At 38.3% G+C, this 24,413-nt stretch overlaps 1 protein-coding gene across 3 annotated transcripts in view; it reads left to right on the forward strand.

Moving 5' to 3' along the window:
• reln.L (reelin L homeolog) overlaps positions 1-20,018 on the forward strand; it is a 206,685-nt gene extending 186,667 nt beyond the window's left edge. Inside the window, exons 51-65 of one of the 3 annotated variants that reach the window (XM_018252669.2) lie at positions 1,069-1,223; positions 2,867-3,081; positions 3,530-3,707; positions 4,453-4,628; positions 4,879-4,982; positions 5,767-6,009; positions 7,299-7,474; positions 8,107-8,180; positions 8,428-8,589; positions 9,776-9,933; positions 10,705-10,924; positions 11,306-11,503; positions 13,677-13,775; positions 17,525-17,530; positions 18,775-20,018. In XM_018252669.2, the coding sequence (XP_018108158.1) occupies positions 1,069-1,223; positions 2,867-3,081; positions 3,530-3,707; positions 4,453-4,628; positions 4,879-4,982; positions 5,767-6,009; positions 7,299-7,474; positions 8,107-8,180; positions 8,428-8,589; positions 9,776-9,933; positions 10,705-10,924; positions 11,306-11,503; positions 13,677-13,775; positions 17,525-17,530; positions 18,775-18,871 (2,261 nt within the window). In that variant the 3' untranslated portion in view covers positions 18,872-20,018. The remainder of the gene's footprint in view (positions 1-1,068; positions 1,224-2,866; positions 3,082-3,529; positions 3,708-4,452; positions 4,629-4,878; positions 4,983-5,766; positions 6,010-7,298; positions 7,475-8,106; positions 8,181-8,427; positions 8,590-9,775; positions 9,934-10,704; positions 10,925-11,305; positions 11,504-13,676; positions 13,776-17,524; positions 17,531-18,774) is intronic. The other 2 variants (XM_018252670.2, XM_018252671.2) reach the window with 2 other exon arrangements.
• Positions 20,019-24,413: the final 4,395 nt, after the last annotated feature.

A 24,413-nucleotide genomic window follows, 5' to 3' on the forward strand; every position in this document is an offset into this window, starting at 1 on the left:
AGAAAAGAAGAAAAGAAATGAAATGAAATGAGGGAGGGAGACAGTGAGCTAAATAGCAGCTACAGGAGATTGCGAGATATAAATAGATGGGCAGTGTATTCACCATCGTGCATTCACAAGTGCACATATAGACTAGGGGCCAAACATTCTAAAGGATCCCTGACCCGTGAGGCACATCCCTCAGTCCGTTCAACCCAAATAAGTAATAAGAAATAAGAAAGAGACCAGCATTATTATTTGACTGATTAGTTTTGGTCATGTCATATGCCCAGCTACGTCTGACAGCAGTACCTGGCATCAAATAGTCCTGGTTGAACTCTTTCTTCTCTTCAGCAGGAGCCAATTGCATCTTACTGCAGAGTGAAGAAAGCACAGTCAGCAATTTGTCAACAGCCCATGATACATATTACCTTTTCACCTTTAGGTGGCTATACCATATTACTGTGATCTGAAATGGTATAACCCTTGGGCTCATTTACATCCGCAAGACCAGTGAGCAAAGTGCAATTTTGAGCACATTTGCCATGTTTTTTCCCCACAATGCAGCATTTTTGCCAGAATTCCATCTTCATTGCAGTCACAAGGGGGATGATTTGCTTGGTTTTAGGTGCAAATGATTGTGGAGAAATTGCGAGCAACACAATTGCACTTGCAGATGTAAATTAGCCCTCGTGTTTACCAGTCTCCTCAGAAAATAATTGATTATGAATTTCATGGAAGTTCAACCAAAACGTTTATGGTAATTATATCAAACGAGTCCCTCCAGCATTTCAGAAATTATAGAGGAAAGAACTGTAGTACCACAGCCAAAAAGCCTGAGGAAGAGACATTACCCAGTATGTAGCCTAGAGGAGCTAGTATGTATTAACAATGGCAGATTGCCTGACCTGTCAGCTCCATTGGATGGAGTTTGGAAAATTTTATTCTGAAGTGTCCCTTGACATCTTAACTTAGCTATATACAGGCATTTATATTTAAAATAATGAAAAAATCTCACCATTAGAAATGTTAACATTTATGTGCTGTTAAACCAGACAAGAGTACATCAGCATTTGCCTTGCCTTTCAGTTAATGAGCATTGGCTCTTCCATGATGACTGCAGTATTGAGCGATTCTGTGATTCACCTGATGGTGTTATGATTTGTGGGAGTCATGATGGCAGAGAAGTATACACAGTTACCCACGACCTTACTCCAGCAGAAGGATGGATTATGCAGTTTAAGGTGAAGCCTTTATGTATACTTCATGCAGAGAATTTTGGTAAATCTAATGTATTCACATTCAAGGACACTTATAATTAGGATATATTATGCGGTCTGTTACTGTAGGCTGCTGTTATTATTACAGTAATAGGAGAGTGGAAGACAGTAAACATTAATTTTAAAGATATTATTTTATGTGTGGTCCACCCTGTTTGATTTTTGCCTCGTGTCTGATAAAATACAACTATAACACAAAATCGTGTTCCTGTTTTGGTGAAAATGACTTCCAAAGTAAGCTACAGTATATAGTGACAGTAATCTGCTTTCTTTAGCCTATGTTTGATGTAGTTGATACTGTTTTATATAATGCTATAGGACACCTGCCTTCAAAGGGAACCAGTTAGCCTGTCCTGTGTACATGGGCAATCCAAGCCATTGTCACATGAGGTAGAATTGTCACCCCAAATGACTCCCTCACTTCTTCACTGGTTCCCATTTGATCTCATCACCATGAGTGTTCCCTTCCTGTGCTGCAACTGAAATCTCTGGTTTCACTTAGAAAGTAAAGCTTAACCTGAGCACACACAGCACAACTTCGGGCTATTGGGTATTTTTTGGTTGGTCTGTGTATCTATTCTGTGCACACAGTCTCTCTTTCACAAGAGTCTTCCGCTTTCTGTAACAATTACATTTGATTTCTTAAAGGACAGTAGCATCAGTGTTTTCACATTTGAGGGCATATATGTTAGCACTGGAGACAAACATCAGATCTTTGCTTTTGTTTTCAAACTTGTAGGTGACAGTTCAAATGTAATTGCTGATTGGTTGCTATGGCCAACATCACTGGTGATGTTTGTCTCCAATGTTAACTAATATGTCTGTTGATGGAGCACCTTCAAAGAAATAAACTCCTATGCATTTAAATATAATGTACTGCTGTCCTTTCTGATACAAACTGTGTTCAGAGAATCAAGTAGTGTTTATACAAATAGACTGCTGTGTAGCCATGTTGGCAGCCATCAATCTGAAAGATGGTAACAGGGCACCTGTTTACCTAGCAAATAACAGATAAGCTCTGTAGAATAGAATGGGTTAATGCTTAACCAGAGAGAAGAACATGCCTCATATTAAAAGAGCATTTGTAGATAAGAAATAGTTTATTATTATATTATAGTATTTGTAAGTGCTGGTTTGACAGATAAAAACTTATATGTATCAAAATATATATTTTTACTGGTGTTACAAGTAAACCTTGAAAGAAAATAAATGAAAAATTGCTCAGGGTGCAATTCATTTTTAGTTGCAGAGCTACTTAACTTTCGTATTAACTGGTAATATAATACCTTTTGTAACATCCCCACATGCTGGCCAGTTCCTGCAACTGTACATTAGAAAGAAACAGACAAGTGTTTTGATGTTACTTTGCTGAGGAAAGACAGGACATGTCATCGGAGGTTTCTGAATTATTTTGTAACAGGAAGTGACACTGTTCTTATAAAATTCATTGTATTTGTTAAATAGCTCGGAAACTTAAACTAAGCAATTAATGAAAACTGCAAAAGTGCTTAGAAAAGCACCATGAGTAATTTTATATTTTTTTTATAATGTTTTACATATGGTAAGTAATAAATCCAATAATTATAATGTTTTTTTTTAATGTACAGATTGCCGTTGGCTGTCGCAGCTCAGAGAAGAATGTACAAAACCAAGTTCATTTGCAATATTCCACTGATTTTGGTGTAAGCTGGACTTACTTAGTGCCCCAGTGTTTGCCAGCAGAACCAAAATGCTCTGGTAGTGTTTCCCAGCCATCAGTATTTTTCCCTTCTAAGGGATGGAAACGTGTGACATACACATTGCCTGACAGTCTCATTGGCAAGTAAGTAATAATACCCAGCTAAGGCGCTTGTTTGTGTTCTGATTTGGACTCCCTTTCCGTGTACCTAAAATAACGTTTTTGTCCATATTTGTTAATGATAAAATATTATTTTGTTTGTAAGTGTACTTGATAGAAATGCCATGAATCCTAGTTCTACCTTGTCCAAGTCTAGACTGTGATTAAAAATAGGCCCTAGCATTTCCAGTACACAGGTACCCAAACAGCTCCCACAAACTCAATAAATAATGACTATGGGATCTTTAAGCAGCCTCTCTGGTATTTGCAAGAACCTACAGATTGCTGGGGAAGGCCTGTTCACTACACAGAAGTTTAGTCCTAGAAATACTAGATGGAAACAAGGCTATGGAGTACTGACTTCATTCAATTCTGTTCACATACTATTTTCACTGTTACGTTCTCACTTTGTAATTCCATCCCTATATTGTAGTCCTGTCAGATTTAGATTTTACCAGAAGTATTCAGATATGCAGTGGGCCATCGATAACTTCTACATTGGACCTGGATGTCTGGACAGTTGTAATGGCCATGGAGATTGCTTGAGAGAGCAGTGTATCTGTGACCCAGGATACTCTGGTCCAAACTGTTACCTGTCGCACAATCTCAAGGTTTGTATAAAATGCTGCATGAGTACACAAATGCAAAAACAAAATTGACCTGCCGCACTCCCGTTCTCCTCCACTATGTTTTTGCATATGTTTTTTAATGTTATTGTCAGTGGTTCTATCAAATATATATATATCATGATATTTGAATGCTTTCTATATTTACTAGAGACATTCACAAGTAATTCTGCATTCCACACAGACATATACCCAAAGCTTGAGGCAGACATCAGCAAAAAAAAAAAAAGATTCTTGTAAAGATTTATGCTGGAATTTATGCCAAAATCAAGCATTGCTGGAAACTTGATGAAGTGCACTGATGTGCATGGTAAGAAACTGGTGGTAGTCTAGAAAACTTACCTAGAAACCATCATAGTTGGTAAAATTAGTTTGGCAAATTTACTAGACTTGTGCTGGCTGTTTTGATATATAATTTAACATGTTTAATGACAAGGGCATGTAAATATTGGGACAGAAAAGTATATTTGTTTGCACATTTATTAATATAGCCCCATAGGATTTGTCAAACAAATGTAAATACCACTATATACTGTAAATACATATATAATAGACTTCTATGCTGATAAAGATTGTGAACCATGTTCATCCAGTGTACATGTTTTCTGTGTCATTTATGTCAGGTAAGGTTAAACCATTCCTCTGTACTTTCCGGTTATATCAGTTAGTGCCTCCACTTACTATATTGTGTTTTTCATGCATATATTTGCTGATTGTGCACAATTTGCAGACATTTCTGAAGGAGCGTTTTGATACTGAGGAAATAAGATCTGATTTCTGGCTGTCCATTGATGGAGGAAAGGCTTGCACAGATTGTGGGGTCCTGGCAGAAGACATGGCTCTGTACTTTGGTGCTTCTGCAGTAAGACAAACCATCACTCAAGACTTGGATCTAAGGGGGGCAAAGTATGTCACACCTCTGTTACACTACACTATCTATATAAAGACCTTATGTTCTACTTCTTAACATTATATTAAGATATATTGTTCTTATAAGCATTGGCATGTTTATATATAAAACAAGAGGGTAATAAACTATAAAGTTAGGTCTTGTATTGTAAAAGTTCAAACCTACATAACAATCTACTCAACATCTCTTGTTTTTATTAGTAAGACATTTTTGCTGTATAATAACAGATCTCTTTTGGTCGTTTAGGTTTGTGCAGTACTGGGCAAGAATTGGCAGTGAAAATATGACATCTTGCCGGAAACCAGTATGTAGAAAGGAAGGCGTGCTTCTAGATTACTCCACTGATGGTGGTAGGTCTGATTATTTCATTATAATTAAGGAATTTATCCATTTGTGTTTGTATATGGCTGCAGATATATTCATGTTTTTATGGTAATGGTGTGTTTCTGTTGACTTTAACATAACCTTGGAAGCTGTCCAATGTTAAATTTATAGTTTATGAATAACCTTATTAAAGAGACACGGGGGCCCCTTTATTAAACCTCTATTTTTTCTGATCAAAGTTTTTAGGTGAAAACTCAAATTTTTCATGGAAAAATAAACATTTTTTTTTAGAGATTTATTATACCCCAAAGTTGCTAAAAACCCAAATCCAAAAATATGGCATCTCAAACCTGTCAAGGTCATGTAGAAGTCAATGGCAATTGCCTTTGCAGGCTATTTATAATTTTGCATAAAGGTATTTGCCTGATGCTTTTACATTACCTGATCTTATCCTCCATGTTCCTTTATGAGGGGGCTGCCATATTTGTGCAGCAGTATTCCGTTAGCATTAGAAACTGATCGATTGAGAAGGTATAGTCAGCTTGGCAAAACAGTCAAGTTTAGGAACTTTCAAGTAACAAAAAGTTACAAATGCAGACCTATCTATAACTTTTAATGTACATTACGATTTTGAATCGTAGTTTTTAAGTGTCAGTGTCACCTTAAAGAACACATGCAACAGAAATAGAAAACACAGCAACTTGTGGGTCTCCTAGAACTAAAGGTAAAATATTTTTATGAAATAGATTGAATGAATGCCTTTGGTGGAAGCTGAAGTTTTAATTTAATATTTTTTCTATCTTAACTCAGGAATTACTTGGACATTGCTGCATGAAATGGATTACCAGAAATACATGGTGGTGCGCTATGACTACATACTCCTCCCAGAGAATGCCCAAACAAACACCACTCGCTTGCGTTGGTGGCAGCCTTTCACTATCAGCAATGGGCTTGTAGTATTAGGACAGGAGCGTTCGCAGTGGGCACTTGACAACATACTAATTGGAGGGGCAGAGATAAACCCCAGCCAGCTTGTAGACACATTTGATGATGGTAGGATATATTGCTGTTTAGTTTTTCTGTGTTTTCTATTGTTAACGTACAATATTAATTATAAAACTTTATTGTGCCACCCGGGGGTATGTTGTACTAGTGGATTGATACAATCAGTAATATAAATAGTCCAGCAGAGCTCTTGGCAAAAATAGCTAAACTTTGGTCCTCCAGCAGCTTGTTTGTAAGAGCCATATGGAAATGTCAGATGTGCCATGTCACAGTTGTTTACAGTTTCTTATGAGATCAAATGTCAAAGATTATAACACATTGCTTTTTAGTTCACACTATAACACAGTGGTTATTGGCCTTTTTCCTTTCAGGTTCATGAAAACACTTGATGTATGATTTTCTTTTTTCTGCCTGCATTTTAAGCTTCATGTAGCTCCACTGACAGGCACAACATTGGCCTATACAACTTAATGGAATGGAGATTGGCCCAAAAATGCAAGCTTTCGCGTTTTTGGGGCCGATCTCTATTTCATGTAGCTTATTTTAGGCCAACACTGTGCCTGCCCTTGGAGCAACATGGAGCTGCCAAGAGAAGCAGATCCACTTCTCTCCACCAGCCTTCAAAGTGCAGGCGAGAGAAGCAGACCGTATGCCAAGAGTGACTGTGCACTTAATGAAGTCTTCTTAGCTCATAAAAAGGTTACAAACATATGTAAACTTTGCTCAGCTATTCAACCATAGCTCTAACAATATATAGAACAACATAATTTGACCTGCGTATTAAACTTTCAGGAGTATCTAGAAAAGCAAATAGGGATTATTCTCAAATTGCACTCTAATTTATTCCCACAGTGGTGCCAGTCCCATAGTTTGGAAACCACTTCTAAAATTTAAATTGTGTTGGAGAAAAAAATGCACCAGCCAAGGGGAAAAGTACCTCACTTCTGTACCACCAACTTGCTTTCCTTCTCCAGACATCCCTAATGGAGACGAGACTTGCACATGTGCAGTATAGCAATCAGAAATGTTATTCTACTGCACAAGTCTGGTGCGGGATGTGTGGAAAAGGTAAAAAAGCCAGGAGTGCTGTGCTAATTTGTCCCCCTGAGCACAGGCCAGGGAAATAAAACCGAATGTGGTTAAGTACAGGGCTCCCCAGCACCCTGCATTCTATGGTGCTCCTTAACATGCAAGTTAGGATTCATAACTGGGAACACCAACATAGCACTGCCTACTGCCTGCCTTATTTGCAGCACTATCAGACTAAAGGTAGTGCTGGTGCTTTGAACATTTCATGTCACGATTTACTGAGCTTTATAAATTTTGCTTGTTACCAGAAGGTACTTCCCATGATGAACACTGGAGTTTTTATCCCAATGCTGTGAGAACTGCTGGCTTTTGTAGCAACCCATCATTCCACCTGTACTGGCCTAACAAGAAAAAAGACAAGACACACAATATACTTTCTTCAAGGGAACTGATCATACAGCCAGGATATATGATACAATTCAAGGTAAACTAACATGTTGCACAAAGTGAAGAAGAAATAAAAGTTGTATTCTCTGCATTTTGAAAGAAAATGTCATTCTAAGCAATTTTGCCATTTTTAAAAGCTGACTTACTATGACTGACTGACTTTCCTATCAAGCTTTAAAGTTCCTATGAAAAGCTATAAAAATGTGTCAGTATTAATAGGGAAGAATGGCCTTGAATTTTGTTTTGTACAAAAGTGGCCCCAAGCCAGCCCAACCCAGAACTACCTGAAGACTTGATTAAGAGAGGGAGTTGCAGAATCTGCTACTGTTTCCTTAAGTCTTGCTGGGCAGTTGCCACTACAATCCTCCCATAGGCTTCCATAGGCTACAGTACAAATGTATACATTACTCCAGCCTACTGAAGAATGGTAATGCTCCCACCCTGGCATGAGTGAAGTGAAAGCTGTAATATGGAAGGAGATTGATTTTTATTGTACTAATCACTAAGTACATGTACTGTGATTTATAAATGGCATGTAAACTATGAGCATGATTTCCATTATTCTCACAAAACACCTATTGCAATGTACAGTACTTATAAAATGTATAAAATGGTCTTTTACACAGGATTATACATTGATTTTACATCATTCTTGTATGTGTGTTTCAGATTGTGGTTGGCTGTGATGTAAGCTCATGTGTAGATCTTCATTCAGTTATGCTCGAATATACAAAGGATGCCAGGTAATACAGTTTAAATACAGTATTTATTATGTTAGTTTGTACATCTGTCCTTTTTTCAGCTCAGTATTAAACATGTACAGTAACTAACAGCTGTCCAGGGATAGTGCATGGTGTTCTATGCCAGTGGATACCAATGATATCCTCTTGTATTGATATATTCTGTGATGATATGATGAGGGTGGGAAAATAAAAGTCACTTGGCTTGTTTATTTCTTTACTTTTTTTACCTTTTTCTTTTCTGTAATAGAACTGATTCATGGCAGTTGGTACAGACTCAGTGCCTTCCTTCATCCTCAAACAGTGTTGGCTGTTCTCCATTTTTGTTCCATGAAGCCTCCATTTATAATTCTGTTAATAGCTCTGTATGGAAACGTGTGACCCTGCAACTACCAGATTATGTTTCATCAAGGTATGTTGCAGTGCAATACAAAATGTTTCGTTACAAGGTATAAACAAAACAAGAGGGATGGTGGGTGGTTAATAAGCACACTGGGCTCAATAGAAGTATAGTCGGATTCAGTTAGCCTAGCATATGGCCTGGGCATTTTTCTGTTTGCATCCTGCCTTAGTTTTGTTGGCAAAATTAACAGATGCAGAGACATTTTTTAAGTAGTATACTACAAGCAGTGTCAGTCACCACTCACCTGCTATGTGTATTAGACCCAGAGTAAAGTTTTTTAAACAATGTTATTGTAAAAAAGTGAAAGTTATGCTTTAACTTTCTGTCCATGTGACATACTGCACTAATCTGTGGGGAGGTGCACTTTTTTTCTATCACTCTTTAGTGGGGGTTGTCTTTGCCCTACAAACACTTTCCTACATTGGACAGGAATACATGGACAGGTACCTTCAGTGATACATTTGTAGTACATGTCCAAAGGTTAACAGTATGTAGTAATGATTGTAATCTACCAATATAATGTTGGCAGCATTTTTGACAAAGATCCATAAGAACATGTAGAGTATCTGTAAATCCTATAAATATTATAAATAATAGTATAATAAAAATCATAATAAATAGTCATGATCATTGTACATAGCTGCAACTTTTCATTTGTTAGCCCTGCTATTATCTTCATAAATAGTTGGCACTAGTTTTACAGGGCTCTTCAACAGAAGAATAGAAAAAAATGTAAAGACTTAACTGATCTACTCACTATGTATTAGAGTTTAAAATCCAGAAATAAATGTTGGTTTAAGCTCGATTTCAAGCTGTGCTGCAAATAAGTTTATTTCAACGTTACATATTTCAAGCAAAACTGCTCATATCAAGTGTCTGAATTCAAGGTTATTAAGTTGTGGTACCTAGGATGGGGTACAGTAACAGGCCATTGTGGACATAACATTTTTTGGTCACGATCCTTGTTGGAACCTGTGTAAGCGTAAATGCTGTTTTTAGGAATTAAATCAAAGGCGACATTTTTCTTGAAAATTTTTCACCACTTATCCGAGTGGCTTCTTCAGTTCAACTGAATTGTCTCTCATTTTCTTCATGACTCTCATAAATCTGTACAAATGTATTGCAATATTCTACAGTCTGTGAGCCATTAAAGTGAGAATGCAATAACATGAAATAATGTGGCCTTTTCCCACAGTGCCACCCAATTCCACTGGATTCAAAAAGGTGACGACACAGAAAAGCAAAGCTGGGCAGTTGACCATGTGTATATTGGAGAAGCGTGTCCCAAGCTGTGCAGTGGCCATGGATACTGTACAACTGGAGCTATTTGTCTATGTGATGAGGGATATCAAGGTACAATTTACTCTTTTTAGTGCAGTGTTGTATTAGTCTAGAAACTGTACATGTTATTGACATTTATTTCTGTCATTTTTATATTGTTACCTTCTTTGCTGCTACATGTGCAGCCTGGTTAACTTTTGTTTAGAGGCTGTCATAACTTTAGTAGCCTCTGGATCCTTAAAGCTTACAATTCTGCTTTTGTTTTAATAACAACCAAGCTATACCCCTCTACCTGTTTGGGTTAACCTGGTACACGGATTGTTCGCTTTTAAATTAACTTTTAGTAGGGTGTGAAGAGTGATATTCTGAGACCAATATCAATTGGTTTTCATTTTTTATTACTTGTGGGTTTTGAGTTATTTAGCACCTCTCTAGCTTGCAATTTTAGCAATTTGGTTGCTAGGGTCCAAATTACATTAGCAACCATGCATTAATTTGAATAAGAGACTGGAATATGAATAGGACAGGGCCTGCATAGAAATACGAATAATAAAAAGTAGCAATAACAATACATTTGTAGCCTTACAGAACATTTGTTTGTAGATGGAGTCAGTGACCCCATTTAAAAGCTGGGAAGAGTCAGAAGAGGAAGGCAAATAAAAAATAAATAAGACCAACTGAAAAGTTGCTTAGAATTAGCCATTCTATAACATACTATAAGTTATCTTTAAGGCGAACCACCCCTTTAATTATTTCCAGGATTATTATTTTATTTCATCAGTGGCTGTGCTTATTGTACTATCTAACTCCTTAACTGGATTAATATTAATAATCTTGTTTTAGGTGATGACTGCTCCTTGTTTAACCATGACCTCCCAAGCTACATAAAGGATAATTTTGAATCTGAAAAAGTAACAGAAATAAACTGGGAAAACATCCAAGGTGGTGTAATTGGGAATGGATGTGGCCAGCTTTCTCCATACGCACATGGAGACTCCTTATATTTCAATGGCTGCCAGATAAGACAAGCCATCACCAAGCCATTAGATCTAACTAGAGCCAGGTAATACTTGCAATGTCTGTGTGTGTGGATATAAATAAACCTACCATATATTTACTTTACTGATGCTCTAAACACAATTTGCATGTATAAAAATGCAACATTAAAAGCAAAGTACATTGATGCTTCTCAGATGTAATGCTTTAATGTTTGTATGGTTCAGGAGGAATATGCTGTTCACGTTATATACAGTTAATGCAGTTCACGTGTCTGGGCTTTGACTTGTTTAATATACTTGCTTCACTTCGAAGGTCAGACCACCCAAGCACAAAAGAAACAACTGCATGGCTATGCAATATAATTTACAAAATGTGAACATGAATATATGATAAAATCAATGGCAAAATGATTGTAACTTGATATTCTTCATTTTTCTATTCAAAGCAAAATAATGTTCGTCCTTCAAATCGGAAGTATTGCACAGACAGACAGCTGTAATTCCAATCTCAGTGACACTAACACTGTAGATAAGGCAGTGATGCTACAATACAGTGTTAATAATGGAATAACATGGCAAGTTATTGCACAACACCAGCCAAAAGACTTTATTCAAGCCCAGAGGGTCTCCTATAACATTCCACTGTAAGTATCTGAGCTTACTGCGCTTCCATCAGCTCATAGTGGGGAATAGCTAAACTACTGCTCTGAAACACACAAATTGTTTTTAAGAAATAGTTCATCATGTCTACGTTTAGCATGCACCCCATAATTTGACATTTAGCTAAATACTGAATCCTTCACAAATACAACTGAATACTGATCCAAATCAGAGCCCTAATGTTCTGAAAAAAATGGGAGGAGACCCAGGCAAACATGAGGAGAAAATTCTGAGCCAGATTCAAACTCCCAGAGCTGCAAGGCAGGAGAACTACCCACTGAGCCACCATACTGCCCCCAACATAATTAAAATGGAATAAAACCCACCATATATATTTGCTATAAAGATTTGTATAAACTGTGCAAATATAATAATATTTGTTATAATAAACTCTTTCCCAGTAAATATTTCATATGCCTGTCTAATTAGTCTTTAATATGTTTGTCTTATTAGTCTTTAATACGGCTATTAGGGTCCAAATTTCCCTAGCAACCATGCATTGATTTGAAAAAGAGCCTGGGATATGAATAAGAGAGGGCCTCAATAGAAAGTTCAGTATTACAAAGTAGCAATAACAATAAAATTGCAGCCTTGTGGAGCATTTGGTTTTAGTTGTAGTACCCCCATTTGACAGCTGGGAAGAGTCAGAAGAAGGCAAATAATTCAAAAGTTGAAGGGCAATTCAAAAGTTGCTTAGAACTAGCCATCCAATAGCATACTAAAAGTTAACTGAAAGGTGAACCACCCCTTTAAGTAGCTTTTTGTAGAATCCCTTTTATAGTGAAGACATCACATTTTATAGAGTTTGTTGTCCTTATATGTATGAGGGTGAACTGAAAGCCCTAAATGGGAATTGTAAAATATTGTGGTTAGTCTGTTGGACATGTTTTCATTATTGTTGCTATTTATCTTCTAGGTATTTATCACTCCACTTATTTGATAAAAATGTTAGGCTATTGGGTTCACCAGTTTCTGCCATCTTCCAGCTCTGTCTGAGTCTCCCACACAATTACCAGTCCTGATACACATTACTGAGTGTCTCAGGACTGGTAAGTATCCTATAAATTCAGTGAGAGTAAGGGGGTTAAATGTTAGAGTTTTTTACACCTTGAATGAATTTGAATAGTTTCTTATTTAAGAATAAACTCGAATAGGAAAATCTCGATTCAGCGAGTTAAGGTGGCCATAGACGCAAAGATCCACTCGTTTGGCAACATCGCCAAACAAGCGGATCTTTCCCCGTTATGCCATTAACGAGCATGGCTATATCGGGGGTAATCTGATTGTTCGGCCGTATGGCCGAACTATCCGATTACGATGTACCATGGGCTCCGGCGGGATCGGTCGGGGCACACGCCACACACAATCCAAAAATCGCACGAATCCTCGATTCGTATGATAGGATCTGTGTGTCTATGGCCACCTTTCGAGTTGTGAAATCTGAAAATTTGAATTAATCAAGTTCTCTGCTGGAAAAAAATCGAATTATTCGAATTTTCGGGCAAAAGCCTCTGAAAAAACTTGCAGGCTATTAACATCTTCAAATGGTTCAAGGGACCTCTGCTATTGACTCCTACATAACTTTGACAAGTTTTAGATGGTCAATTTTCACATTTGCGCTATTTTCAGGGTTGGGGTATAATAAATCTTGAAAAGCTCAAGTTTTTTCTAAACCCAAAAATGGGAGTTTTGATAAAAAATAAAAATCAACTTGAACACTCGAAATGAATAAATAACCCCATAATGTCAATGAATTTGTCATTATGCAGTATTATAAGAAATATACAATATACATCATATATTTATAGATGCTGGTTTGTGTTAATGGCAAAGCAAGGGTGTTTTCATTAAAGGATTTGAGAACATATGATGGATAAGTGAATGTACAGCATTACAAACATCAGGTAACACAAAATGTACAGTGCAGTACAATTTTGTACATGGAATATTTTTTTCTTTCAAGCTATGACTAAAATCAATCAGTATTAGGGTTAGGACATTTGCGGATGAAACAACTTTAGGTTTAATATGATTTGTAGAATGTCATATTTTGATTTAATCAATTATATTTTGGTTTTTGAAGACAAGGTTTCAATTTATAAGCATATTCTGTATTGCATTGTTTATGTCATGTCGTTTTTTTGTGCTGTATTACAGAGAGGCAAGAATGAAAGGAGTTTTGCTCCGCTGGTGGCAGCCACGTCACAATGGAATAGGTCATGATCAATGGGCTTTGGATCATGTGGAAGTTGTACTGTGAGTATCTGCTGCACATCATACCCTCTGTTGTAAGAATTCAATTCCCATCACTCAGTCTAGACTTATTTTTACAAACTATTCACCTTTCATGCATATCAGAACATCATAGCAAGAACACAATTCATAGCATAAGACAAATTTAGAGCATAATAATATGTATACTTTGAGATCATAATCTTATTTTAGTGCAAGCAGGTTTGCCCCCCCCCCATCCCATACTCATTGAGTGCATTCTCCATATCCCTTTAATACTTTATATCCATGGCAGTGCAGCAAATTCAATCCACCTGATATGTCTCAGATGTGACCCTTGCAGAGGAACATGGGTGAAAGTAGAAAGTAAAAATTAATTTGAGTTAACAAACCCAGAGGGAACATTTGATGATCAGTAAAGTATAGGACCATGTTAACAAAAGTGGCTATACTAGTCTTTTTTAAAGGGTGTGCTTTTAAACATTAGTGCAGTTTCCTAAACACAGGGATCATTCAAACAAAATGTGTCTATTATTCATGTTAGATCAAAGGCACATTCTATATGGGAATTGACTACTAGTTTTTTAAAGTGGTTGTTCACCTTTAAACACTTTTTTCAGTTCAGTTGGTTTCAGATAGTTTATCAGAAATAAAGACTTTTTCCAATTACTTTCTATGTTCTATATGTGACTATTTTTCTAATATTGATGTGTTAAATTTCATTTTTCACCTTCTAAAGCAGGTCTGGGAGGGAGGGGGGCCGCCGTCTGTTCTAAATTGATACATTTAGTTGATACAGTTGTTATCTTTGGCCCAGTTGAGCAGAATCCCTGAATTTCATTAAAATTGATTCATTAGAATTGATACAATAGTTGCTAATATTCCACAGATACTACTGAGAAATGTATCAACTAAATGTAGCAAATTGTAACAGTTCAGATGCTCCCAGATAACTGAGTTGCCAGACTGAAACGCTAGAGCAGGGGTGCCCTGATTTTGTTACCCTGGGATCTACTCTCAACACCAGGAGATCTACCTTGATAAAAATAGTGGGATGGCTATATATAGCCAGCTCTGCACCTATAAATTCGGCTCAGGGAGCAGATTTGGACTGAGCAAGACTGGCAGCAGAAGTGTCTCAGGGAGAGAGATATAGGCAGAGACATTGCTGATTTGTCCCGGGGGGCCACCGTACTTTTCTGCTTTCATGCACCACCTACTCCAGACCTTGAGCCAGGGCCGTTTTAAGGCCTTGGTGGGGCCTGAGCAAAGAGTCAAAATTTGTTTGAAGCCACGCCCACTTTTGGCCACACCCCCAAATACCACACCTGTTGAACAAAACTTTAATCCAATATTAACCAATACTTCAATGTTTCATCTGTCCCCTGTATTTTCCCCTGTGTCTCATATGTCCCCCGTAATTTCCCACAATGACAAATCTGCACTCTCCAGTGATACATCTGTCCCCCAGTATTTTCCCAATTACATCTGCTCCCCAATATTTTTCCAATTAACGCATCTGGCCACAGCATTTCCCCCAAAGACATATTTGCCCCAATATTTTCCCCAATAACATATCTATCAGTGTCAGACCTGCCCCTGCTTTCCTCCCAATGTCAAACCTGTTCTCAACCCTCCACCCCCATGTCACATCTGCCCCCAGTATTGCTCTAAATGGCACATCTGCCCCCAGAATATTCTCCCACCCCAGGATGGCATCATGTTCCCCAGTATTGCCCCCCTTGGTACCCGTACTGCCCCAGCCGTCTTACCTGTGTGCAAAAAGGCATACACCTTGGAATCCATGCCCCCTCCATTATCCGCACCCTTTCATGGCTTTGTGCTGGGGCCCAGGGGAGGGGGGCAGACTGTATCCGGGAGGCGCTCACTGTGCTGCAGCGGGCACTAGGGCTGCTCTGCCCAGATCCATATCCCCTGCAAGCCCCACTGCCTGTCTCTCTTGCTCCGACACACGCCTCCTCCTCCAGGCTCCCTGTGCCCCGGCTGGGGCATTGGGAGGAGGGAGCCCCTCTGCTGCTTCTCCTGGAGACTTTCTGTCCAGCTACAGTCCGGCTGGGAGAGGGCTGGGGGGTGCCCGGAACCCTCTCTGGGCAGGAGGAAAACGCCACGCCACACAGTGTCTGCTCCTATCTGCTGAGATGGCCATCTTTATTAAGGGACCATGCGTTCCACAGCGGAACGCACGGGCCTTCACCATCAACGGGAGCGGCAGCAGAGCCCTTCCATACTTGGTGCCCTCCGCATGGCCTTAGTTATGCCACTCCACATCCCCTCTTTGCTTTCTGGTCCAGGCAGGTTGTGGTCTACCAGGAACATTGCCGCGATCTACTGGTAGACCGCGATTGACGTCCTGGGCACCTCTGTGCTAGAGACATGAACATTAAAGTTTAAACTTAAATTTTGGGAAAACGGTTAACAATAAAAAATTTAAGTAATTGAAAAAAGTCTTTATTACTGGTGAACAATCTGAAGACAACTCAGCTCAAAAAAGTATTTGGAAGGTGAACAACCCCTTTAAATTGAAGCTTTTCCTGTTTTCTAAATGGGAGACTATGTAACCTTATCCTGAGGTGATTAGAGCTTGCCAGGGTTCATACTGACACTGTGATAGGCTGTGATAGTGTATATCAAAAGTATTCACCCATTACATTTTTAGACAAATTATTATTAGGTCATTCCAGAACACAGATCAACACTGAAATTTTGTTTATCAGCCATTGTATGGTTGCATTGGCAGGTGACTTTGAATCAGTGGTGCACTGAAAGTTGAAATTATTCAGCCTAAATATAAATATTATATGGATAATTTCAGGCAGTTTCTTTCCATGTGAATGGTGCCACCACCAAGCTTGAGCCTGTGTCCCATTAGCCTCAGAACCCTGTATCAACCCTTCTCCTGCCTTGTTTATCAAGGAAAATTGTGACATTGTTAAATTGTTCAGTTATTAGGCTAACACTAGTTTACTCCATTTTATACATCCAAGCACAATCTTCTGGGCAGAGGCCAGATTCTTCATGAGAGGCGCATATAAGGTCCTTTTAGATGCTCTCACTATTTGTCCATACGCACTTGTAAATTGCTGGAACTGCCTGTCTGTACAGTATCATTTGCATCTCTTTCCTTAGCTTCCCTTTACACTCCTTTGTCTGCTGCACAACAAAATCACGCAATGTTTGCATGCGCATCTGGAAGCCATTACTGAAGCAAGATGTTGTAGACTAAGAGGAAACTTTTATGGATTTGAATCTGACAGTTTATAAATAAACTTGTGTGGCTTTATATATATTATTTGACAAATTCTACGGCGTATGCCACTAAAGGGAATTCAGACAGTTCTAATAATTTACTGCTTTAATTTGCAAAACCCCCAACTGTTTAGACATGGTTGTTTGTCTAGAGTGTGCCTAAAGTCCTTCTGTATAAAATATTGCCATAAACAATGCGAGAGACCCCCAGCCTCACTGGCAGACATCTGTTCCATTTCCATATTTCATTTGATGTTCAGGTCTCTTTCATTCCGTATTTGTTCTGCTGCGAGCAAATCTTGCATGGCATCAGTTGCAGAGGTACTGTTGCATAAATCTCTAAAGTAATTTCTCCAATTTCTGTTTTCATAAGAGATGAAAGATCGTATATTGCCTCGTATAAACCTCATCCGTCTTTTATGAGTAATCACAGTGCTGCATGCGTACAAAGCAATATTCTAACCTATATTGTATTTCATTATTTGCTCTCATTGGTTCGGCATTAGTGTAAGGTAAGTGTGACATTTATGAATCCTTTACATCTGCAGCAGCAGCAGGTTAGAGAACATGATCTAACAAAAAAAAGCATAGTAAGCTATATTTGCATATCTGTCTATGATACAGTAAACTTGTGTTAATCTTCCATACAAAGTGGATTCAACCTCTCTTAGTTCCTTCCTGCATATTTCCATTTTGTAGAGGACTGTTTATAAAGATAAGTAACAACCCTTACCAAAGAAAGCAATATCATCCTTTTACTATTCAAAACACATTTGTTCCTTTGCTATTTTTTTGTCTTCCATGTGAATATTATGTATATAATTTAGCAGGTTTAATGGCTAGTAACAGAACAGCAAGTAAGGAATCTTGGTGCCACATACTTATACCAACTGCACATTTAGGGGGGGATTTGTCAACCATCGAATTCAAATTTTTGCCATGATATTTTTTGTTTTGCACAAAAACAAATATTTGGTATTTATTAAGCACAAACAATTCATATGTAAAACTTTGGCATCTAAAAGCTTGCAGTGTAGACATCAATGGCAGTTGTCCTAGGCTAAATTTAAGCCATTTGTTCAAATCGAGATTGTCAATGTTTTTTGAGCTTGTAAACTCACAAATCCAAGGTATTCAAGCTTTTTTCCATGATTGTATTTAATCGTTTTTTTCTATTTGGGTTTTTTAATAAACAAGCAAACATTTCAGTTTTTTTAATTGTGAGTTTATTCAAAGAAGAAAAAAACTCTAAAACCTCACAAATTACATTTTTGATAAATAAGCCCATTAGTAAAGCAGTTTCAATTGCTTTTCCTTTTCTGCCCTCGCTCTTTTCCCTTTCTATTTCCTCTTCCTTCTTTATGTTTTCCACCCCAACTTCCCACTTTTGCTTCCACATTCCCTTCTCAGAAGTTTCCACTGTATTCAGGGGATTATGATCTCAATTTGGACACAGACACATGTTATGGCGGTTTGCTTGAAAATGACTGAACTGGTTACACATTCATGTGCTTAGGGTTTCTCTCTTGTACTGGTTTTTTTATTGTGCCAGCTGATTTCTTTGATTCCAAGGATGGTATTTCATGTATGATGTGTATCTACTAATGGTGACTCTTGCTTAGCAGTTGATATCTAGAACTTCAGTGTAAATATAACTTGTTCTATCATTTTTAAGCGATTACATTTTGTTGTCAGTGCTTGATCTCTGCGTTGACAGACAAATGTTAATTGTTCCTTTTGTCATTTCTTTATTTAGCACACGCAAACAAAATTACATGATGAATTTTTCAAGACAACATGGGCTCAGGCATTTCTACAACAGAAGGCGAAGGTCTCTGAGACGATACCCATGAAGCAATGATTATGTGTATAGCTCCTTCTCTCATCATGTGATGTGTCACTTTTCATTCAACCTACCACAACAGTGCAGCCGCTCTCAAACTCTCCTGCAATTGGCTTAAATAACCAAGAACCTCTTTAATGACTGAACATAGCCCATTTCTCACACTGTGAACTAATGAGAAGTGACTTATATTTTCTCATCAGTAACTGTTATAATGTTAATGTGTCCGTGAAATATGTGATCTGTTGTAATATCAGTTAATTGGCAGTATTGAAATAAAGCAATGAGTTCTATACAGAGGAGAACGGTGTTAAGCACAAGGACTTTGAATATTGCTGAGAAATGTATAAGCACAGCATTAATGGAATTAAATGTTTTTTCTCTTGACACAGATATTTAAGTGCCCTGTATTTCATGTATGTATCATATTTTATAAAATTAAATTATCATGGTTTGTCTTTTATGTAGTCTCAGCTCAGATGTGAGTTGGTGACATAGCATACACTTGTTGTGCTAATTTACAATTTTCTGCGTGTCTTTTGGCCTATTGAATGTACACGCTGGTATCAATATTAATTTAAATATATATACACAAAAGAACGGTTCAAAATAGTTTTTGGAAAAGTTGGAACTGGGAATAGGAGTTTGTATCCTCAAAGTTTAAAATGTATAAGGTATGCAACTGCCCAAGCAACCATCCTTCTAAATAACAGTCTATTTGTGTTGGAAGGACAATAAACTTGACAGTAACTGCCATAATGTGGTGTCTGCGGCACTGAAGTGATTTGTAACCAGTGGATGTTTTGATGTGTTCCATTTGTGTTTCGTTTTTTATTGCGGGTCAGTGTACTTTCTGCTTACGTAACTCCACCAGCAAAAGTAACATGGCCAATGTTTCTCTATATCAGACATCATGCTAATAAAGAGAACCCTGATTTATGTCAGTGATTATCCTACACAAAGCCTCATGTCTTTTTTTTTTATATATTTGAATGCAATTGATGTGTTTAGAATTTTATGTATCCTTCTGTATCATGGACCATACTTTGTATATATATATTAATAAGTAAAAATACTGGAGATGACAGCCTTCTCATTATTCTAGTTGAATAGCTGTTCTTATGACATTCCTGCAGAAATAAACTCTTCTGAATGTTCACTGCTGGGTTTTTTTCCTTTTATATCCCAGTAATAATGTGGCTGAGATAAACAGTATTGCAAGAATCCAACACTTTTGTGTAAACAGAAAATTCACACTGAGAAGAGACAGAAATACAAATGGCCTTTGATAATATAAAAGTGAAGGAGTAAACAGCTTTTGTGTGAAAATAGTAAGTGGCCCCAGTAAGTGAGAGCTAGGAGACCGGCTACTATGTTTCAGCCTTCAGTTTCAGGACTTAATTGTAAAATCTACGCTAGTATAGAATGGGTCCCACTATGTAGCCTCAGTGATCCATGTTCATCACACTGCCAGTGGAGGCAAATATATTTTATAGGGATTTCCTGCAGCTACTTACAAAGTAGGAGGCATGTAATTCACAATCCAGGACAACAGTTAAAGTTAAGTCCCATTCTTTTTCTCTGATAAGTATTAAAGGCGTGGTTTACCTTCAAGTTAACTTCTAGTAGGTTATAGAATTCTACCAATTATAGTAGAGGGGAAGAAAGTAGAAATGTTTTTAAAAAGGATATGAGGAAGGAGAAAGAAAAAAATAGTAATATAGTAGATGTGATCAGAAAAGACAAGTGTCCACCAAGTTCAACCTTTTTTTTTTTTTTCACAAATGTTTTTATTTGTTTTTCCAGAATACAAGTAAAATGAATTAGAACAAAATCATAACCAAGAAAGTAAATAAGATAACAATATTATTGTCAAGGGTAGAACAAAGTAGTAGAAGGCAGGAATGATAATTAGCATTCTATGCCGTTGCCAAGTGACCAGGAGAGAATGGACCAGGTAGATACACCGCTATCTATATATGTTGAAAAACGACCCAGCATGTCACTAACTATTAACAGTAGGAAGAATCATGAAAAGGTTCGTACTCACAGAGTGCTTGTTAATATTTGATTAAGGGAGTGGCTCCTGGGGGGTCCCGTTGAAATTGGTTGTTGTAGGTTTCCCCTATTCATCAGCTGTTGTTCCACCTCACAGACAAGATCGGTTCCCAGCAACAGTTCCCTTTCATACCATGTAGTATATTGAAAGGTTTGAATGGTTAGTAGTTTAGTATGCAGTGGGAGGGTGTTAATGCGCGTCAGCCAGGTATCAAAAAAGGTTTCCGTGTGGCTTTCCTTATTCGTTAAGGTTTCTATCCAATCTAAGTGGAATATGTATTGCAGTTTTTGGTGCACCAAGGACATTGGTGGGGGAAGGTGGGACAACCAGGTATGTAAAATGGCTTTCCTGGCCGCTGCTGCTAGCCTTTCAGCCAGAGCCCGTTCTGGTTTGGAGATATATGAGGTAGGCTGCAGTTTGCTAAAGATGGCCCATGTAGCGTGAATGTTCAGAGTTTTTCCCTACAGGTTTTCCCAGTAGCTGGCGACTTCCTTCCAAAACTGTTGCATGAGTTGACATGACCATAGGCAGTGTATTATATCAGCTCTGGAATCCCCGCATTTCAAACAACTATCTGAGATCGCCGTGCCAATATGGGATCTCTTTAAAGGAGTCAAATAGGTATGATGCAATATTTGTAGGGACATTTCTTGGTATGTGCTAGCCGGTAATATTTTCATCATTCGGGTGTGATAACGGAGAATATCTATGTTTTCTGAGTGCGGGATAACTGTTTTTCATCTCGTAAAGCTCATGGTGGTGTTATCCAAGTTCAACCTTTTTGACTGGGTATAGGCTGTCTAACTGCTAATTGCTCCAGAGGCAAAAACCTGTCTGAAGCCTCTTCAACTTTCAAAATTGTGAGACCAGTCCCTGGATCAACTTTGTATTAACAGTTAATATCCCTAATACAGAATCCCAATACAGAGTCCTGTGGGGCCCCACCAAAGAGGTTGTTCATCTTGCAACAATTTTTTTCAGTTCAGCTGTTTTCTGATAGTTCACCAGGAAAAAAAAGAAAATCTTCAATAACTTTCTATTTATGACATTTTTCTAATATTGAAGTTTACAGTTTAATTTTTCACCTTCTTATGTCTTTTTAAAACAGCTCTGGGAGGGGGCACTGACTGTATAAACTAATTGATACATTAGTTTATACAGTTGTCCCTACTGAGTTAGAATTGATACAATCGTTGTTAATGTTCCACAGATGCGGCTGTAAAATGTATCAACTAAATGTGGCAAAACTGTAACAGTTCAGAATCTGCACCTGGATTACTGAGCTGCCAGACTGAAACACCAGAGACAGGAACATTCAACTTCAAACTTCAAAAATAAATAAAAGTATTTATTTCTGGTGAACAATCTGAAAACAAGTGATCAGAAAAATAGTATTTGGAAGGTGAACATCCCCTTAACACTACTCCAAGTAGAGAATGTACTACTGACAACCACTCTCTGTACATTATTCTTTAGCCAGTTTTCTATTCATGTACAAACAACATTACCAAGACCAACAGGCCTAGTTTAAAAAGCCAAAGTTGATGTGGCAAAAACCAAATGCAGTAAAACCTGTTTTATATTCCCTGATCTTAAGCGTTCCTGCATTTTATTTTTCGACTGCAACCAATTTATAATGCATTTTATTGGCCCCCCCCTCCCTTTATAAGGCATTTTATTGGGCCCCACCTCCCCCCGGATAATACACCATGTTTTTCAGAATTTTACACAGTAAATTTTCTCTATAAATTCATAATCAAGATATGTCAGTACCAGCACTTTACCAATATAAAAAAATACATTATGGCCACTAGATGGCACCCTGTGATTGGAGAAAGTTTCAAGTTAAAATACAGTAACTAAAGCTGATCTAACTTTCATATTGCTGCTCTTGTTCTATTAAACAGCATTCATCCTGATCAAAATAATCTGTTTTTTTGATAACACTTGCAAATTCAATGAGCAAACACCTTACGAGGCTCAGGAGACCATTTTTGCATTATTGGTAGAAATATGCACTTTCCTTCATTCTAAAGGCTGGTGGTTGGCTGCCATAGAGTGGACTAAATATTAGTTAACCATAGTATTACTGATGTATCTGTCACGGTCGGCACCCAACACCAGAACAAATGCCAAGCACCCTGGTCTCGGCTCGTGCTTCACCTGTAGTGTGACTGCCTTTGGCCTCGGGTGGAGCCCTCAGCTACTTGGATGCCACGAGGACTTAAACGAGAGGTGCAAGGCTAGATGTTCTGGATAGGCAGAGGGGCACAACTGTTAGCGAGAAGTTGGGCAGAAGGCTGTAGTACAAGGCCTTAGGCAATAGAGTAGTCAGATCAGGCTGGGTCAAGGCAGGCAGAGAATAAGCGTAGTCAGGCAGGCAAGGGTCAAAACGGGATATCAATCAGAAGGATTTGGCAGAAGAGGTATTCAGGCAGGGGTCAGGATCCAGAGGTCAGAATAGTCAAAAGCCAGGCAGAGGTCACAACAGGAATCAAAACAGGTTCAGACAGATTTAGCTTAAAGCTCAGAAGCACCAGGAACAAACTCCTATAACAGGTAGTGTAAAAAATAAAATGTACCTTTAAGTACTTTTAAATTTCGTGCCATTGCGCACTGGCACCTTTAAATGCCAAGGAGGCACGCCGCACGCTCCCTAAAGTACCGGCGCCTGACGCGCAAAAGATTTGTGCGGCGGGCGGCCCTGCCATCCCCCCCACTAGACCACCAGGGTGAGTTTTTATTACATTACCCCCCCTCTAGGGGGGCCACTGGACCCCCAGGTCTCTCAGGAAACTTATGATGGAATTGGTTCCTGAGACGGTCAGCCCTAACATCACAAACAGGAACCCAAGAATTCTCCTCAGGTCCATAGCCCTTCCAATGAACAAGATACTGTAACTTACCCCGCACAAGGCGAGAGTCAAGGAGTTCTTGGATTTGAAATTCAGGCTGACCTTCTACCAACACTGGGGAAGGAAAAGACTGTTGACGCACCTGTGTGGCTGGTTTCAAGAGGAATACATGAAAGGAATAAGACATTTTGAAATTATCAGGTAGTTTGAGACGAACAGAAGAAGGGTTAATTATTTCAATGATGGGGTATGGACCAATAAACCTGGGACCCAACTTGAGAGAGGGGACTTTAAGGTTAATGTTCGTAGTAGTAGTCCATACAGAGTCTCCTACCTGATATTTGGGTGCTTCTCTACGAGACCTATCAGCTGCTTTTTTTTGAACGGCAGTAGATACAGAAAGAGAGTCATGCACCCCAGACCAAATCTCTGCAAAGTGTTTGATCGAAGAATTGACAGAGGGTACAGGGGACGATGAACCAGAAAAAGAAAAAGCTTTGGGATGTAAACCATTAACAATAAAGAATGGAGATTCACCAGTTGAAGAATGAGTTGCATTAGTGTAAGCAAATTCTGCCCAGGGTAATAGTTCAGCCCATGAGGACTGGTTGTCAGACACGTAACACCTTAAGAATTGT

The sequence above is a fragment of the Xenopus laevis genome, chromosome 3L (assembly GCF_017654675.1).
Source record: "Xenopus laevis strain J_2021 chromosome 3L, Xenopus_laevis_v10.1, whole genome shotgun sequence".
NCBI classification, from domain to species: domain Eukaryota; kingdom Metazoa; phylum Chordata; class Amphibia; order Anura; family Pipidae; genus Xenopus; species Xenopus laevis.